At 40.3% G+C, this 19,149-nt stretch overlaps 1 protein-coding gene across 4 annotated transcripts in view; it reads left to right on the top strand.

Moving 5' to 3' along the window:
* The window catches only part of ripor1 (RHO family interacting cell polarization regulator 1), a 62,321-nt gene that overhangs the window by 20,978 nt on the left and 22,194 nt on the right, over positions 1-19,149 (top strand). For 2 of the 4 annotated variants that reach the window (XM_080866835.1, XM_080866832.1), the window contains exons 1-9: positions 1,389-1,665; positions 11,583-11,706; positions 12,020-12,172; positions 12,250-12,328; positions 12,415-12,438; positions 12,588-12,641; positions 13,427-13,576; positions 13,767-13,830; positions 14,010-14,053. In XM_080866835.1, the coding sequence (XP_080722961.1) occupies positions 1,647-1,665; positions 11,583-11,706; positions 12,020-12,172; positions 12,250-12,328; positions 12,415-12,438; positions 12,588-12,641; positions 13,427-13,576; positions 13,767-13,830; positions 14,010-14,053 (711 nt within the window). In that variant the 5' untranslated portion in view covers positions 1,389-1,646. Of the gene's footprint in view, positions 1-1,388; positions 1,666-11,582; positions 11,707-12,019; positions 12,173-12,249; positions 12,329-12,414; positions 12,439-12,587; positions 12,642-13,426; positions 13,577-13,766; positions 13,831-14,009; positions 14,054-19,149 lie in introns of those variants that run through there. The other 2 variants (XM_080866834.1, XM_080866833.1) reach the window with 1 other exon arrangement.

Genomic DNA, 19,149 nt, shown 5'->3' with positions numbered 1-19,149 from the left:
TCCCTTTTTCCTCCCTGTCCAGGATGTGTACATCCTCATCATTGAAAGAGTGGCCACTGGCCTGTAGGTGTAAATAGACTGCAGAGTCCTGGCTTGACGAGTTAGCTATTCTGTGTTGTGCCATCCGCTTTGCCAGGGGTCGTTTGGTTTCCCCGATGTATAAATCATGGCAATCCTCCTGGCACTTAACAGAGTACACTACATGGATGTGACGAAATGTTCCTACCACTGAAAGTGCTTCGTCCAGATGTACAGGATCAACCTTTCGGTATTTACTTACCTGGATGATTGAGCTGCATCCAGACGTTTTCTGGATAAGTTTGGCATTGACGGTCGCCATGAGAACTATACTTGTCTGACTGCATCATGCTAAGTGTAAAATTTGGTGTAGGGGGGATTATGGTGTAGGGCTGTTTTGGAACTCTTAATGCTTCAGCATACCAAGACGTTTTACACAATTTCATGCTCCCAACTTTGTGGGAACAGTTTGGGGATATCCATTTCCTGTTCCAACATGACTGTGCACAGTCCATAAAGACATGAATGAGAGAGTTTGTGCAGGCCAGTCCAGTTCTTCCACACCAAAGTCCTGACCTCAACCCGACAGAACACCTTTGGGATTGATTAATTAGAGTAGAGACTGTGAGCCAGGCCTTCTTGTCCAACATCAGTGTCTGACCTCACAGAAGTGTTTATGGAAGAATGGCCATAAATTCCAATAAAGACAACCCTAAACTGTGGAAAGCTTTCCAAGAAGAGTTGAGGCTGTTATAGCTGCAAAAAGTGGGCCGAAAAAATTAACTGAAATAAAACTGAAAGTGATTTAAAAACAAAGAAATCTAATGTAAAATAAAAAACGTTACACTAACTCTGCTGACCAGCTTTTTGGAGCACATTAGTTAACACAAGATTAAAGATGGTAAATGGTCTGTATTTGTATAGCGCTTTACTGGTCCCTAAGAACCCCAAAGCGCTTTACACATCCAGTCATCCACCCGTTCACACACACATTCACACACTGGATTAGAGATTAAAGATGAGACTTTCTCATTTTAATCAACTTGAGGAAGATATTATTTTAAGCAACAATTTCACTATGAATGGCAAAAGTGAATATGTTGACACATTCAGCATGCAATATAGTATTTTTCCAATGAAGTTCACAAGGCTGAAGTAACAGGTTTTTACTTTGTTTCTAGAATATTTTCAAATATTTGAAATGCAATTTATTAAAAGGGCAAAAATGTGCTGACTATTGAAGAGAAACATGTCCAGCAGGGAGGAGGGGCAGGAAACACTGATGTCAGCACGGATGAAGTGAAGGGAGGACTGCTTTGCTTTTTCCTGTTTTGTCCCCACTTCTCCTCCCCCTCCTCTTATCACTGAAGTGGAGATGGAAAGAACGGGGATCAGAGCGCGGACGAAGGATTAACAACTGAGTGAAAATGGGGAAAGATAAAGGCAAACAGACTGACACAGTGTGAACGAGAAAGTGAGGGGAAACGGATACCAAAACGAGTGAAGGCGTTGAATAGATTAAAAAGTATACCACAGAAGAAGCCACAAAGATAGAGGGCTGAATAGCTGTTTCTGGAGTTGGGTGGACCCTTTACGAGAAAGTGTCGACATCAACCACCGCAGCTACCATGTACAGTGGATATGGAGGTATGGACAAGTGTAATGCCCTCACAGAGACTAGCTTATCTCTCTAATCATTAACTGCTTATGTTTGTCAGAATGAATTCCCAGTTGCACGTTAACAGGCCTGTAACTTATTAGGTGATGGCCAGAGAATTTGACCCCAAAATACCAAATTTAAGTTATTTTTATAGTTCATATTTTTCAAGTCTGTCTACTAACAGTGCTTGCTGTTATGTATGTGCAAAACAATGAAACTTGTGATTTCCTTCCTCAGTTACAGAGGACAAATTCCACAGTACTCTTTAAAAAATTTCCACTAAAGTTAAATAGACCTCGTCAGAGTTTATCGATTCAGGTGTGGCTACAAGGGAGTCGAATACAAACTTTTCTGTGTTGATGTGTCTCTGCCGATGTAGTTTGGAAGAACAATATTGCATTTGTTTAACACAGGCTGATCCTCAGTTGAGCTTCAGATACACTTTTTTTTTTTAAAGATATTTTTGTACGTGATGAGGGCCCGCTCTCCTGTTTGAATAACTGATGAAGACATCGGCATTGCTTTTAAACATATTTGAAACATACAAGAGCACATCTGACCTTTTTGTTTTTTTTACATATTGTCAATTTACAACTTTTTCATTTTAAAGTTTGTTTTTATTGTTATTGTTCATAATGTCTCCTTTTCTCATCAGTGATGAGACTTGATAGTGTGTAACAATGATAAGACTGTTACTCAAGTTTGAGGTGTGTTTTGTTTCTGTTATCAGTTTTTCATAGTGACTCGCCGAACATAGTTATGTTATGTTCCTGGTATGTTGTGGGTAGTACATATTAAAAATAGTTTAAGGTAGGACAAGAGAACTTAGCCTCTGATGTGGTGGGTTGTTTTTTTTTTTTTGTCTAATAGTCCCCTCTACTTGGATGCATCATCTTATATCCTAAGTGTCCTGCTTTTATTAATAAACAGAGTTCTGTCTTAATTTTTATGTGACTTATTTCAGACCTTCTGTTTGAAGCTAGATTCCAGGTAAAAGTGTTGTCATATTAATTTAAGACTGATATTTATTTTCAGACTTTGTTTGGATTGAGGTAAAATGATGGTCTGTGTTTAATCCTTTCACAAAGTGAATCACATGTTGGAAGGCAAACTTCTTTAATCTGCAACAAGTTTCTGCTCAGTTTTGTTGGTCACCATAGTGGCAAGTCACATGACAATTGTGTAGTCTTCTGGTTACGTAAGTTGTTTAATGCTAATGGGGGTTCTGATCTTTGCTAACCTTGGTTTTAACCCATTTTTGCAATACATGAAAAGTAAATTCAGAAGAAATTCCATTTAAGGATTATGTGTGTATTAGCAGCACTGGTTTGGTGAAAATCCTACTTGTAAAGAGGACTTGACTATGGAAGGTATAGGTAGTGTTTGAATTCTTCTTTATGAGATTTCTATGTTTATCTTCAGGATAAACATCAGTCACTACTTTTAACATTGTTGATATCTGTTTCTGTTTGAGCTATGACCACATCTGTTTTAATGAGATTATGAAAAGGATCAAGGTAAGACTTGTTTCAACCGAGAAGTCTCACTATATGAATGAGAAGCATAAAAAATCTTTTTCTTTTTCACTTTGTCGTTTTTGTTATCAGGCCTTCAGTTCATTGTCTCAAACGGGTTCTTTTTCTTTCCTGGAAACAAGCGAACATGGCTGCACTGTAAATGTGTTGGGTTATTCCTGTGACTCAGTAAATCCAGAAACTGCACTAGTCTTTTCCTGACCCTGCCCTTGCAGGATGTACAACACCCCCACCCCCTCCAGTTTCCTTCTCACACAGACAGTAATGTGAGGAAGGAATAGATTTAGCCATGAAAGAAAAATATATGAAGAGTGCACAGGGTGTGGGAGAAGAAACTATGAAATGGTAATGTTGCAAATAGAAGAAACTAGGTTACAATAGAAAGCATCAAGTCATTGCTGGAAATGGAGAGCAATGCTTTCTTCATCTCATAGTCAAGCAAAACGGATGTGATTATATTTATAAAAACATGTCAGTTTATTTCTTATTTATCTAATCATTAGGGATTTTAAAAGTTGCAGTTCTTTCTTTCAGGTGTTTGTTTTGCTTGATAACTGGTAGAGTCTGGGTGCAGAGACAGAGGAGCAAGCTTGACACAAGTGTTTTTCCTCCTCTCGTGTGTGTGTGTGTGTGTGTGTGTGTGTGTGTGTGTGTGTGTGTGTGTGTGTGTGTGTGTGTGTGTGTGTGTGTGTGTGTGTGTGTGATCTGCCAGTCTGTCTAGATTTGACATTCCTTTCATGCTGGAGATGCATGAAAGGCATGACATGACCAAGGGACCACTTTCAATAAACACAGCAATTTTTATATGTAGTGAGTCAAGAAATCTTATTCAGCAGGAAGTAAAAGATGATCAGTCAGTGGAAATTTTAAACACAGCATTGCTTAAGTATCCTAAATACTGTGAAAATAACATCTATCAAGCTTATTAGGCAGGTGATCCTGATATTATTGTTTTGGTCCCCTTTTGCTGCAGTATGAGCGACGCTAGCTCGTCCATTGAATCGGACCATTCTTTGCTGCTGATGTGCGTCAGTAAGCCTTGATCACCCATGACCCAGTTGCTGGTTCACCACCATTCCTTCCTTAGATCACGTTTAATAGATGGGCAACTTATTAAAACACATGTAATCACTACATGTGTTTCGTGGACTAGAAGCACCTCAACGTGCGAAGCCACAGTTGTCACTCAGAAGAAGGTGGATTTCCTATTCCAGTTTGGGAACTGGTGCCCCAGGTGGAGGAATCCAAGTATTGGGGGTTTTGTTTAAGAGTAAGGGGAGAGAGGAGCTGGTCACTGACATTGACAGTGATGCGAATGTTGTACCAGTCTGATATATCATGCTCGAAATAAAGATCACTACACTGGGACTGTATGATTATGGCCAAAATAATTATGATTATTTTGAACAGGATTGAAATCATGATTACTTTTTATGATTACTCATTTTTATTTTTAAGTGTCAAAAATGGTTTTGTTGGCTGATCCTCTATGGCAGACAAGTTGTTCACCTTCGGCTGTACCAGACATCTGAATTGTTTTCTGTATCTGTCCTTTAACATGGTGTTACACGTCCAGAATCAGAATCAGAATCAGAATGGGTTTATTGCCAGATGTTGAGGTTTACAACATTAGGAATTTGCTGCGGTGCTTCAGTGCAAACAATAAGAATTAAAGTGCTATGTAGAAAGAAAGATATGTGCATGAGAATGTCCAGACTAGTCCCGTAAACCTAAAGCTGCATGGTACGGGGAAGAGCAGTGATTGGCACATACAATCATGTGGTCAGACACTGACTTGGTGAACATTTGATTTGCATTTGGTTTTACTTTGCGTTCTAATGGCAGAGCATGCATTTTCAATATAATCTCAAATTATGACTCACCATTATGTAGCAGGATTGGGGACTGGTCCAGATATTACTCACTCTGTGTACATGCTTTCACTATCAGAATTTTTTTTGTTTTTATCTCTACATAATAAAAAGCTCAGGTTTAGATAAGTCCCAGTTTTGGTTTAGCTTGGAATCTCCAAGCAGTGAATAATAGTGCCCACTTAGGTGTAGGTGTGTGTGGGGGTGTGTGTGTGTGTGGGGGGGGGGGCATTTTTCTAGAATGGTCTGGGAGGGAGAGGTCAGACGGCATCAGACAATAGGTGTGGTGTGACAGCCTTCCATTCGCCTCTGTGGTAATCGAGTTTGAGGCACAGGGCCATAGCGCTAGTGTAGATTTGAAACCATGAATGTCAGAGGAGATGGTGTGACTGGAATCTTTTGTTATCATTGGCCAGGACTGCACCACTGTTTGGATCATGTAGGGAACAAACACAGTGTGAAAGACACCCTGTTTGTTAGCTGGATCTGGCCAATGTCTGAATGAGTTAGTAGTTCAACTAAAGCTGATGATTTACTGCAGTGATTTGCTTGTCTCAGTATCATAATAAAGCTAGAGATTACTTATTGGACAAGATAGGATGTGACAGCGAGAAATGTGCAGATTACCATTGACTTGTTTGAACCTGAAATCTGACTTGGAACACCATCAAGGTTGGTTTTTCTATTTGAATTTATTGGTGTACCATTTGTTTATATAGTAATAGCTCATATGCATATAAATGCACAGAGTCTGTGGTTCTCAGGACTTTGAGTTTTCATTCCAGACATTTTTAGATTTAAAATATAAAGTCATTCCCAAATGTCAACAATGTAAATATGATGAGATGATGTGGAAAGAGCACACTGTTTCTTTAGATTCATGTCTTGACGCTGATTCAATCTGCATAGCTTTTTAAATCAAGTAAAAATGATCTAGTGCTTGAATAAGGATTCAGTCCCTTTTAGTGCATATACTATGTACATGTTGGTAACATTCACTCAACTAGGCTGTTGTTAACCTGTGGTTGTTTCACTTATTTTGGTTCTCAGTCTGATGCGCATGCAAATTAGAACAATGTGTGTGAGAGTGCTGCACAAACAAAATGAAACCTCTTTAACCTGTCCCAGCTGTCATAAGGCTGAATGCAGGGTGCAACCTAGACTGAGGCCAGTCCATCACAGGGTTGCTAACCAGTGCACTACTGTGCCACCTCAGTGTAGTGGGGTCCCAAGATATGCTGGAAAAACATAGAGGGGTTATTAAACCATTAACCAGGTCCAGTTATCCTGCTTTTACTGCTCAGCTGACTTTTAGTTAGCATTACATGATGTACTCACATACTGAAAGTGTATGTGCCTTTGCGCGTGCATGCGTGTGTGTGTAAACAGCATGAAAGGCCCAGCACTTTTCCAGAAAGGGACATGGACAGCAGAACCTCATTACATTTTAAAGGAGATTCCCATTGGATAAATACACATGTAATCTATTTTTTTTTTTTTTTTTTTTTTTTTTTTTAATGACATCAGAAACAGCAGTATGCGACATTACGTGATGGCAGAGCTTCAGTTCATCCTTTGTCATTTTTTTTTTTTTTTTTTTTTTTTAAATAAATAGGACAGGGGGAATGAATGAGAGAAAGAAAGAAAACCAAAGGGGAGAAGAGACGGTGAGAAGGGGGGGGAAGAGAGAGGAAAAAAAAAAAAAAGAACTCCTGGGTCACCTGTATGGAGAAAAAAAAACAAACAAACAAAAAAAACAGAGGAGACAGCAAACAACAAAGAGTAACATAATAATAGAGAAAACAAAGCACCATCACAATAAACTAGCTAGTCATAGATATCAATATTTACTAAATAATAAACGATATTGTGCAGCACGCAAGATAGACAGCGCACAGTGTGCTTTGAGGCAGCAGCCAAGAAAGCTTTAGTCCGCGTCTGTGAATACCCATGTGTGCATACCTGTGTGGATCAGCATGCTTGCATTCCAAAGGTTTCTCCATGTAATGATCTGCTAGGGAGTGTGGGGGGGCCACAGCCCCGTCCTCCAGGGTGTGAAGCGGGTATGGAGGAGATCAAAACTCCAGACATCCAGAGGCCCCCAGAACACAAGAGACCATGGAAGACCAACAGAGATTACACATGTAATCTAACAATGTTTCACTGACTCCTTACAGAGCACTGTAACCATACAGAGCATTCAGATACAGTGGGGCAAAAAAGTATTTAGTCAGCCACCGATTGTGCAAGTTCCCCCACTTAAAATGATGACAGAGGTCAGTAATTTGCACCAGAGGTACACTTCAACTGTGAGAGACAGAATGTGGAAAAAAAAGTCCATGAATCCACATGGTAGGATTTGTAAAGAATTTATTCGTAAATCAGGGTGGAAAATAAGTATTTGGTCAATAACAAAAATACAACTCAATACTTTGTAACATAACCTTTGTTGGCAATAACAGAGGTCAAACGTTTACTATAGGTCTTTACCAGGTTTGCACACACAGTAGCTGGTATTTTGGCCCATTCCTCCATGCAGATCTTCTCGAGAGCAGTGATGTTTTGGGGCTGTCGCCGAGCAACACGGACTTTCAACTCCCGCCACAGATTTTCTATGGGGTTGAGGTCTGGAGACTGGCTAGGCCACTCCAGGACTTTCAAATGCTTCTTACGGAGCCACTCCTTTGTTGCCCGGGCGGTGTGTTTTGGATCATTGTCATGTTGGAAGACCCAGCCTCGTTTCATCTTCAAAGTTCTCACTGATGGAAGGAGGTTTTGGCTCAAAATCTCACGATACATGGCCCCATTCATTCTGTCCTTAACACGGATCAGTCGTCCTGTCCCCTTGGCAGAAAAACAGCCCCATAGCATGATGTTTCCACCCCCATGCTTCACAGTAGGTATGGTGTTCTTGGGATGCAACTCAGTATTCTTCTTCCTCCAAACACGACGAGTTGAGTTTATACCAAAAAGTTCTACTTTGGTTTCATCTGACCACATGACATTCTCCCAATCCTCTGCTGTATCATCCATGTGCTCTCTGGCAAACTTCAGACGGGCCTGGACATGCACTGGCTTCAGCAGCGGAACACGTCTGGCACTGCGGGATTTGATTCCCTGCCGTTGTAGTGTGTTACTGATGGTGACCTTTGTTACTTTGGTCCCAGCTCTCTGCAGGTCATTCACCAGGTCCCCCCGTGTGGTTCTGGGATCTTTGCTCACCGTTCCCATGATCATTTTGACCCCACGGGATGAGATCTTGCGTGGAGCCCCAGATCGAGGGAGATTATCAGTGGTCTTGTATGTCTTCCATTTTCTGATGATTGCTCCCACAGTTGATTTTTTTCACACCAAGCTGCTTGCCTATTGTAGATTCACTCTTCCCAGTCTGGTGCAGGTCTACAATACTTTTCCTGGTGTCCTTCGAAAGCTCTTTGGTCTTGGCCATGGCAGAGTTTGGAGTCTGACTGTTTGAGGCTGTGGACAGGTGTCTTTTATACAGATGATGAGTTCAAACAGGTGCCATTCATACAGGTAACGAGTGGGGGACAGAAAAGCTTCTTAAAGAGGACGTTACAGGTCTGTGAGAGCCAGAGATTTTCCTTGTTTGAGGTGACCAAATACTTATTTTCCACCCTGATTTACGAATAAATTCTTTACAAATCCTACCATGTGAATTCATGGATTTTTTTTTTTTTTTTTCACATTCTGTCTCTCACAGTTGAAGTGTACCTCTGGTGCAAATTACTGACCTCTGTCATCATTTTAAGTGGGGGAACTTGCACAATCGGTGGCTGACTAAATACTTTTTTGCCCCACTGTATTTACTGTGTAATGTAGACTTTTCACTGCTGTCAAAGCGTAATGTTATTACTTATCAGACAAAAAGAAGCAAATGTCTGAATGTGATGGAAATGGTATCACTGAGCTTTTCCACTTGGTCTGTTGGTGTGCTGTGAACTTCTGACAGGCTCAGTTTGTCTATGCCTTTATCTCTCACTCCCCCTCAGCACTCATGTTTTTGTCAGTACTTAAAACTAGGTTAAGTCAACATAATCTCTCTCTCTCTCCCCTCTATGTGAGTGTATAAAAATCGTCTTGACAATGTTCTTTTTAACCAGAAAAAATATGTTCATGTTTACAGGAAATGATAATATGAAAATTGGAGACCATTAGATCATTAAGGTATTCTTTTCAGTCTCAGTGATGTGGTTAAAATTGACCTTTTCTCCCCAGCCACAAGATTGTGCCCTTTGGACATGTCTTCCTTTGTTAAATTTCCTGTCAAGAGAAGGAGTTCCATCTGACTTCCTGTTGGATTGTGACATTTCCTGTGATGTGGAAGGAGGGGGGTTGGTACTTGCCTTGCGAAGGCCTTTCAGCTGTTTAAAGAAACAGGATGCAGGACACTGCATAGGCCACACTAGGAAAAACTCTGCTGAAAAATTTATCAGCTGACTGTAGCCTCAGTAACACAGCACAGACTTCAAATATCAGTTCAAATGTTGTAGCAACAAAATGGATTCACCGAAAGATAAGAAGGAAGTTGGATAGAAACCTTTACAAGATTTAAGATTTATTTGTTCCCACAGCACAAAATACACAAAGATACAAAAAACTTTAATTGCATTTCTGTTAACTTTTACCCACACTGAAAAATTGTCATTTCATGGCATTCCAATGGTAAAGTCAGAAAAGCCTAAACAATTGGGTTTGTTTTGCCTTTTAGGAAGGCAGAACCATTCATGCTTCACTACCAACACAAGCAAGCAATTTATTTATATAGGACTTTCAGACAACTCCCAGCTGAAAACAAAGTGCTGTACACTTGACATGACAAACGAAAAATCATTAATTACATTAAATTAAAAATAAAAATCAGCACATTAGATAAAATGAAAGAAGTAAAATCATAACTGCAACACAATACTTTGTGTTTGTAGTTTGTATTTAAAAACACTGCTGCAGCCTGGTCAGTGTTCTGTTTGTGACTTATTTAGTAGGGTGCAAATACACAACAGTGGCAGCAAAGTTTATGTTTTACACTTTTCCTACAGTTTAGATTCAGTTTAGATGCCTGCAGTTTACATTCCTACATCTTGCTTGTTAACCTTGGGTTGGTGGGGCTGCTCTGACTTCCTGGGTTGGGAATCCTAGTTGTGGTAGTGTCACAGATGAAGATTCCAACTTGATCTAGACCTTATGTTGTGGGCCTATTGCTGGGCTGAGTCGAGACCTTTGAATCTTGTTGCTCATCTGGGTTGATTGATGCAAGTTTATATTAAACATGTTTTCAGTCAGCACATCTTAGATGGCTGCTGCAGAAAGCAAAGAGCACACATTTGGACAAAATGTTTTCCTGTTCTTGATTTGATCAACAATTGCAACAATTTTGGTGGTTTGAACTAGGGCTGCCACAAACGATTATTTTGATAGTCGACTAGTCACCGATTATTTTTGCGATTAGTCGACTAATCAGATCATCATCCATTGGACGTACAGCGTACAGCTTATTGCACCAGCAGCATCTGGTCTTATATAACTATCATTAGCTTACAGCTTGGAGTGTTTGTGCTAACTAAAAATAAAGACAAGATGGTAGTTTATTAATTTTTAATGAAATTTTCAGATTGTTTCGGTGAAGTTTAATAAACTCCTTGCTTTCTAAAATATAACAGGACACCGGAGTATATTCTCCAGAGTCTCACACTTCTGATAATCAGCTGTCTGCTTGACAGTTTTAGCTGTGCAAAAAACTATAACTTTAATCTCAGCCAAACCGATTTACTCAGGAACAAATAAAATACTAAAGAAAGCCAAACAATAACATTTTTAAGTCATCTAAGTGACTTATATATATGTTTAACCTGAGTAGCGAAAGACGGCGGTGGGTTTGAAAATGATTTGCCAGGAGTCCGGTGTTCTCACGGCTCTAGTTAGCCTTGCCCCCGCCTAGCTAACGAGCTAGTGGGTAACAGACGTCTCCGAAAATGTCGGAGCGCTTTTGAAAATATGTGGTGTCTTGATAAACTGAGCAGATATTTGAGGTTTACACAGCTACATTCTCGCCTGAAAATATGTTAAACGTTTATTTTGTGACCCAGAAAGAATAATAAGAGTAAAGTTAAAACTAACTAGCTGCCGCCATTGTTGACAGCTGCGCTATGAATTCTGGGACACAGCTTCTTCTTCGGGGTTTAACGGCAGCTGGCATCCTTGTACATGCAGTGCTGCCATCTTCTGTTTCAGTCCGTTATTACACTCTTAAATCCTACTACTCATTCCTGCGTCCTTTGTGATCTTACAAAGCTTCAAACGATGCGTCGACTATTAAATTAGTCGTCGACGATTTTAATAGTCGACATAATCGTGACTAGTCGACTAATCGTGGCAGCCCTAGTTTGAACTCACTGTTTGCTTTGGTTTTCATTTTTAAAAGTAGCAGTTTAGTTGTGCTGTGTTGTCAGCAGTGTGCTTTTCTTCCTCTGCTCTAAACAGGGACTCCGTCCCGAACTCTGTCGACGATGTCTCTGTCCATTCGCCCAGTCAGACGCCTTACCTCCAGATCCATCACTAGGAGCCAGAGCTTTACTGGAGTCAATACCCACAACAAACCTTACCGGTATACACATGCATACATACACACGCAAATCCCTCCTAACCATGTGTTTTTTTTCTAGTGTAAAACGGCTTGTTTACGTACTATCTTGTACTTATGTGTAATAACTTGTCATAAGGACAAGTGTCTCTTTAATGTGATATATTGATGGTCTGTGACATGCTAAGGTTTCAGTCATCAATTTGATTGATCATCAGTGTTTGTATATGAGCCGTGAGCTGTACAACGCCCAGGTCTGGTCTTGAGGGATGTTATGGCGATCTCATAACTTTAGGTCAGGACTTCTAATAATGACTTGGTGTTTGTGGTGCTGCAGGAACCTTGTGGTGTTCAGCACTCCTGGTCTCAGTAGGAAGCCCAGCAGAGCAAGCAGATTGTTTACTATGTCGATCAAGGCCAACCCCCCACCGAAGGTTCCTCAACCAGAGCGACTGGATGAAGTGTATGAAGCACTGAAGAAAGGCCTTCAGTGAGTATACACTCAACAAATGCATTTCAGAGAGAGAGAGAGAGAGAGATTATGAGTGTGTGTGTCTGTGTTCTCAGGTCTTACCTGCAGGTTCATCAGATGGACTTGGACACACTTACCAGACAGATAAAAGAATCAAAGAGGAACTCTAGACTGGTATGTTGTTACTTTTGGCCCAGCATAAGAATAGATAAAGTGATATAGTTTCAGTTGCTGATGACTTGATATTTTCTGCCTTGCAGGGTTTCCTGTATGAGCTGGACAAGGTGAGCTTCTTTGAATCCTTCAGACAAGCACATATTAGAAATAAGTCAATTTTAATATTACCATTCTTGTTTTAAAATCCTGTGAAAGCTTAGTTATAAATGGAACAAATGCAAAGAATAAATGTGACTTTCTAATTTCCTTTAATCAGCAAGTAAAGGTGACTGAGAGGTACATTAGAAAACTGGAGTTTCACCTCAGCAAGGTAAGACCAGCGTCATTTCCTGACATGTAAGAGTATAGTTGTGAGATGACTTTTTGTATGACTTGCTAATTACATTGCTCTTTGTGCACAGGATGAACAGATGCTGAAAAACAGTTTGATAGAACATATTTTCTACAGCTGTCGTGGCTGTGTTTCCGTTATGATCCTGCATTTGTCATTTTTAAATTCGCATTGTTCATTAGTGTATAATTGATATTGTAACAAACTAGTGATCAGTATACATACATCAATATATTATTACTTTGTTATTATAGAGTACTTTTCTTTTTTTTTTTTTTTTGGAATTTGACATGAAAAATGAATTGAAACAATTTTGAACTAAGGCTGTACGTGCCAAAATGTAGAACAAGTAGAGCACTGTGACTGCTTTTGGGATACAGTCTTTTGCTTGTATACGTGTCATTGTGCACAAGCAAAAGACTGTGGTGGTGGTAACGCACTTTCTAGTGGCCACTGTCTGGATTACTAGTTGGATGATGAGGTTTGGTTTTTAATGATGCTTCACCTTCGCCGGTGCTTCATTCAAAATAATATAAAGTGGACTAAAATGACCAGCTGCAATGTTAGTACATTTTTACCAACTCAACGTGAAACATTTATTTATTTTGCTGTAGTTACTACACAGAGCTTGTATTAAGCTGTGGTGTTTAAGCACACAGCTTCCTGTCACTGCTGGACAACCTTACTGTCTAGAACAAGACTGGCTTTGTCTTAAATTCTACTCTCAAGTGAAGTTGCTGTGAGCTTTTCCTCTCTACTCTCAGATTGAGGAGTTTTATGAGTCCTACTGCATGCAGAGGAGACTCAGGGATGGAGCCAACAAGATGGTGAAAGCGTACACCGCTTCCTCAGGAAGTAAGGAGGCCAAGGAGAGTTTAGCAGAAGCCAGTAAAGGATACAAGGAGTACACAGAGGTAAAAAAAAAAAAGTACAAAGGCATGCAGTGGAAAATCGTTTTAGGTTAAACTAAGAAAATTGCTAAATGTCTAATTCTTGTAGAAGAAAGGAGCCATTGCACGAGCAAGTAGTAATAGGGAGTAGCGCTGTAAGTAAGACTGTACAGAAAAGACTGCCTGAAGGTCTCAATCTTTTCATTCTCTTTAGAACATGTGTGTGTTGGAGAATGACTTTGAGAACCAGCTGGGGAAGTTCCACATAAAGATGAAGGGTAAGAAGTAGAGATCATGTGGTGATATGACTACACAAAATCTTAAATAGAGGTAGAAACTCAATATGACATACGTTATGTGTGTGTCCCTTCTGATATGACCCTTAATTGCAATGTTTTGGGGTGGTTTCGCAGTTTGACAAAATGCTAAGTCTGTTTCCACTTGTTCTTTCTTTTAGGTCTGGCAGGATTTGCTAGATTGTGTGCTGGTGACCAATATGAGGTTTGTCTCACCCGCCAAACCCTCCATTTTTCACTCTGAATTCATGGCAACAATAAATATGATTAAAACACTAAGAATATGGATGTCATGTTACCAGATATTTAGGCTGTGGTATTAGCTTGTGACGACACCAGAATCAATGACTGTATCTTTCAGTACCAAAATTCTGATAGTATGTTGTCACCTGAAAAATCAGCATTAAGATATAAGAAGGTGATAATTTGGATGTTGAATTGAAACGCACTCCCTTTGAATTCTTTGAACAGATCTGGATGTTGCTCTTTTATGCATTTTGCTAAATAGGACACGATTTCCTCCCTTGTTCTGAAAAGCGCAAGGCATCGTTTGTATTACATTTTATGAATCTATTATCTACCATTGGTCATCCAGAAGAGAGTTGAAGAGATTTTGGCAAACTGTCGGGTGACTCAGGTGGGGAAAGCAGTGCGCCACTTGGGTGGAGCACTGCTGACCACAAGGATATTGTCGGGAGGTGGAAGGAATAGTTCGAGGACCTTCTTAAACCTGCTCATGTCTTCCATAGAGGAAGCAGAGTCTGGGGACGACAAGGATGATTCATCCATCACTTTGGGTGAGGTCACTGATTTAGTTAAACAACTCCTTGGTGGAAGGGCCCCTGGGGGTGGATTAGGTTTGCACTAAGTTCATGAAAGCTCTGGATGTTGTAGGGCTCTCTTGGTTGACATGCTTCTCCAATGTTGCATCGAGATCAAGGCCAGTACCTCTGGATTGGCAGACCAGGGTGGTGGTTCCCATCTTTAAGAAGGGGGACCGGAGGATGTGCTTAAACTATTGGGGATCACACATAGCCAGATATATGTTGGACTCATTCACGGTGAGCGTTGGACTCTGCCAGGGCTGCCCTTTGTCACCAATTCTGTGCAGAATTTTTCTGGACAGAATTTCTAGGCATAGCCAAGTGCCGGAAGGCTTCTACTGGAGCGATCTCAGGCTACGTTCACACTGCAGGTCTTAATGCTCAATTCTGATTTTTTTTTTATTTATTTATTTATTTATTTTTTATCAAATCCGATTATTATTATTTATTTATTTTTAAATGTATTTATTTATTTTTAAATTTATTATTATTTTTTACTTATTTTTTCGGTCTGGTTGTTCACACTACAAATAAAATGTGACAGCAAACGTGCTCTAGTGTGACTCCTCAAAGTGGCCCACATGTGCAAAAGAAGACATCACACACAACGCACTCTGTTTAGACCCAGACCCAACAGTACTGTTTGACTGATGGCCGTTAATATAAAGACTTGTTTCGAACTTTACGTTTCCCAATTTTGTTATAAAGTTATTTTGTTATTTACATATGACCTAATGATTATCCTTATTGCTGTTTTAGAGAGGAGCGGCGCTTCAAAGGATAGCTGCAGATTTCTGTCAGAATCTGCAGATTATACAGTACAAATAAAATGTTCACATTCCTCCAGCATTGTCTTCCCAACAGTTTCACTGGATGGCCAGGAAGCGTTCACAATGTCTTCTCGGGCGCTTCTCCGGCACTGATAATTGGCGTCTCTCTTGTGTCAGTGATGTAAAAGTCGGATTTAATGCGACATGACCGTTCAAACAGCAGTCGCTTTCTGAAACATCAGATATGTATCCGATTCAGTACCACATACGTCAGTGACCTAGTTCAGATTGAAAATATCACATTTGTGCTGTTCAAACTGTCATACTATGATTGGATATGGGTCGCATAGGGTCAGAAAAGTCGGATTTGGTGCGCTTTTGCCTGCAATGTGAACGTAGCCTTAGAATCTCATCTCTGCTTTTCGCAGATGATGTGGCTCTGTTGGCTTCATCATCACACTGGAGCGATTCACAGCCGAGTGTGAAGCAGTGGAAATGAGAACCAGCACCTCCAAATCTGAGCCCATGGTCCTCAGCCGGAAAAGGGTGAAGTGCCCACTCCTGGTCAGGGACGAGTTACTGCTTCACTTAGGGAAGTATCTCGGGTTTTGTTCAGAGTGAGGGCAGGGTTGAGATCAACAGGCGGATTGGTTCTGTGGATGCAGTCATGCAATCGCTGTACCAGTCTGTTGTGGTGAAGAGAGAGCTGAGTGCAAAAGTGATGCCCTCACCGGTCGATCTACGTTTTTACCCTCCTCATCCATCGTGACGAACTTTGGGCAGCGACTGAAAGAACAGGATCGGCTTCTTCAGGCGGCAGAAATTGGCTTTCTCCGAAGGGTGGCTGGCCTCTGCTTTAGAGATGGGAGTTCGGCCATCCAGGAGGGGCTCAGAGTAGAGCTGCTACTCCTCCACATCAAAAGGAGCCAGTTAAGGTGGTTCGGCCATCTGACAAGGAGGCCTCCTGGGTGAGGTGTTCCAGGCATGTCCCACTGGGAAGAGGCCCCGGGGAAGACCCAGGTGACCCTGGAGAGATTTCTTTCAGCTGAAGGAGGTGGCCGTGGTTTCTCTGCTTAGGCTGCTGCCCCCTGACAGGCAGAAGATAAGCAGAAGAAAATGGACAACTGGTCATCCACCTCAGAGTATCAACTTTCCTATCAAGGGGCAATGCTGTTGTAGCAGCTACACTAGTCGCTATCTTCCACCTGTGGTTTTTCTTCTGCTTGTGCCGTCCTTCTCCTTCATCATGATGTAATGATTAGAGCCCAACCAGCATACAGTGCTTTGAAAAAGTATTTGCCCCCCCCCTTTTTTTTCTCTCATATTTGTGACTCTTCACACTAATTGTTTCAAATTATAAATGGAAAGGTTCTTCCAAAGCACTTTTCTGAGCTCTCAGAGCTTTCCATACAACATGCCTCATTTATCCATTCACATCCATCCATAGAAACACAATTGAAAAATAAAATGTAATGTTAGACAAAGGTAATCTGAAATAATACAAAATGGAGTTTTTAAATGTTCATTTCATTTAATAAAGGAAATAATCAAAGTCTACCTGCCCTGTGTGAAAAAGTTAAAGCCCCCTCATTAAATCATGAATTAACTGTGATTAACCACATTATTTGCGAAGCGGAGTTCAATTTCACTAGCCCCACACCCAGGCCTTACTGCTGCCAGACCCGATAAATCAAGAAATCACTTAAATATAACCTGTTTGACAAAGTGAAGCAGGTCTGAAGATCTCAAAAAGCAACAACTCATGCCATATTCTAAAGAAACACCAGAGAAACAAAATCACTGACATCTATAAGTCTGGAAATGGTTGCAAAGCCATTTCCAAAGGCTTTAGTAACCATAGTGAGACCAATTAACCACACATGGAAAACTTGGAACACTAGTGAACCGTTCCAGGAGCATCCGAGACCACATTAATGACTCATCCGGGAGGTCACAAAAGAACCAAGGGAAACATCTGAAAAACTGCAGGTCTCACTTGTCTCTGTTAAGGTCAGAGTTCATGATTCAACAGTAAGAAAGAAACTGGGAGAAAATGGGAGAAATCAAGGAGAAAACTACTGCTAACCAAAAAGAACACAAAGGCTCCTTTGCTCATTTGCCAAAACACAACTTAATGATTGACTTGTGGGAAAATATTCTGTGGACTGATGAGACAAAATGGTTTGACTCTGTTACATTTGACATAAAACTAACACATCTTTTCATGAAAATAACACCATACCAACAGTTAAACATGCTGGTGGGTCTGGGGCTGCTTTGCTGCTTCAGGACCTGAATTACTTGCTGTAATTGATGAACTATAAATTCTGCTCTCTAATAACAAATCCTGAAGGAGAATGTCTGGCTTATCAGTTCATGCGCTGAACCAAATGGCCTTAAAGTCTGGACCGATTGAGATGCTTTGACATGACCCTTAAACAGGTCATTCATGCTCAGAAGCCCTCCAATGTGGCTGAGTCAAGACTGTTCTGCAAAGAAGAGTGGGTCAAAGTTCCTCCATGGTGATGCGAAAGACTCATTGCCAGTTACTAACACTTGTCTGTAGCACATGTTCTATGTAGTCATTTTTTTCTCGTTACTAAGCTTTTTAGTCCTTTTTAAAATAAAATCGCTACTTATTGTTGCCACCCTGCTGGGCAGGCGATGTCCTCTGGTGCATCAGCATGATAGACTGCATAGAGTGCACAAATGACAGAATGAAAACTGCTGTATGAATGAGTCATTGTGCCTTGTATTGTAAAGGTGTGTTAAGTATTCACTAAGCAATATTAGCATTTATACAGCAAATTGCTATATAAATAGTAAACCATTTAGATTTATCGCGGTTTTGAGAAGGGTTTGTCCAGTGCCTGTGTGAAAACACTGCTTCAGCTGTTCCCTGTGGAGTTATCTCTAAGTGTACACGGCAGCAGGTCCTGTGTGATTGTGTGTATGATCAGTTATGAAATTAGAGGGATACTTACTTAGTAACTTAACCTAGTGAGAAAAATTCTCACCAGTGGTGAATGTTTGAAGGCATTTTGTTTTCTGTACTGCCCACAAGTCTGTCTGTCCCATTCTCGTAATCATGATATCCGAGGAACACACTGAGGGAATTTATTCAAATTTAGTTCGAATCAAGTGATTAGAATATTTTAGTGAAGCCTTACAGTGACCTTAAAAATGAGGATTTTTTTTTTTCCTTGTCCACAATTCGTTGCACTTAATGTCAAAATTTGTACAAATGATGAAAAATAAAATTTTACGTTCAAAAGGTTAAGAGTCCAAATACACTGCAAGTTGTCTGGTTGGTGAAGGCATACAGTTGTGACGTGACAATTCTAACTTTAGTGTTCATCGTATTTTGTTAACATTAAATTTCTTTAACTGTGTCGTGGGTTTTGTTTGTTTTGTTTTTTTTGGTTTTTTTTGTTTTGTTTTTGTAAAAGTGGCCTCATCACTTGCACATTCATGCTCTAGCCATTGACATTTATAGCTATGTAGTTAAGATGTGAGTTGTCAATTCTTTTCAACCCTGTCAGATTAATCTGAGCTTTATGAAAATCATCACATGATTATATGAACTGCTCAAACTATCAATAATTTTGAAGTAGTCAACCGGATTTTCCAGATTTTAAAATTAATTTATTATTCATCTACTTGTATAACCCTGCGTTTGTGTTTGTTTGTTTTTGCATATGTGTATG

This window comes from Rhamphochromis sp. 'chilingali', assembly GCF_963969265.1.
Source record: "Rhamphochromis sp. 'chilingali' genome assembly, chromosome: 2".
In the NCBI taxonomy this organism is placed as follows: Eukaryota; Metazoa; Chordata; class Actinopteri; order Cichliformes; family Cichlidae; genus Rhamphochromis; species Rhamphochromis sp. 'chilingali'.
Note: the sequence above shows the minus strand (reverse complement) of the source record. Positions and strands in the feature narration are given on the sequence as shown.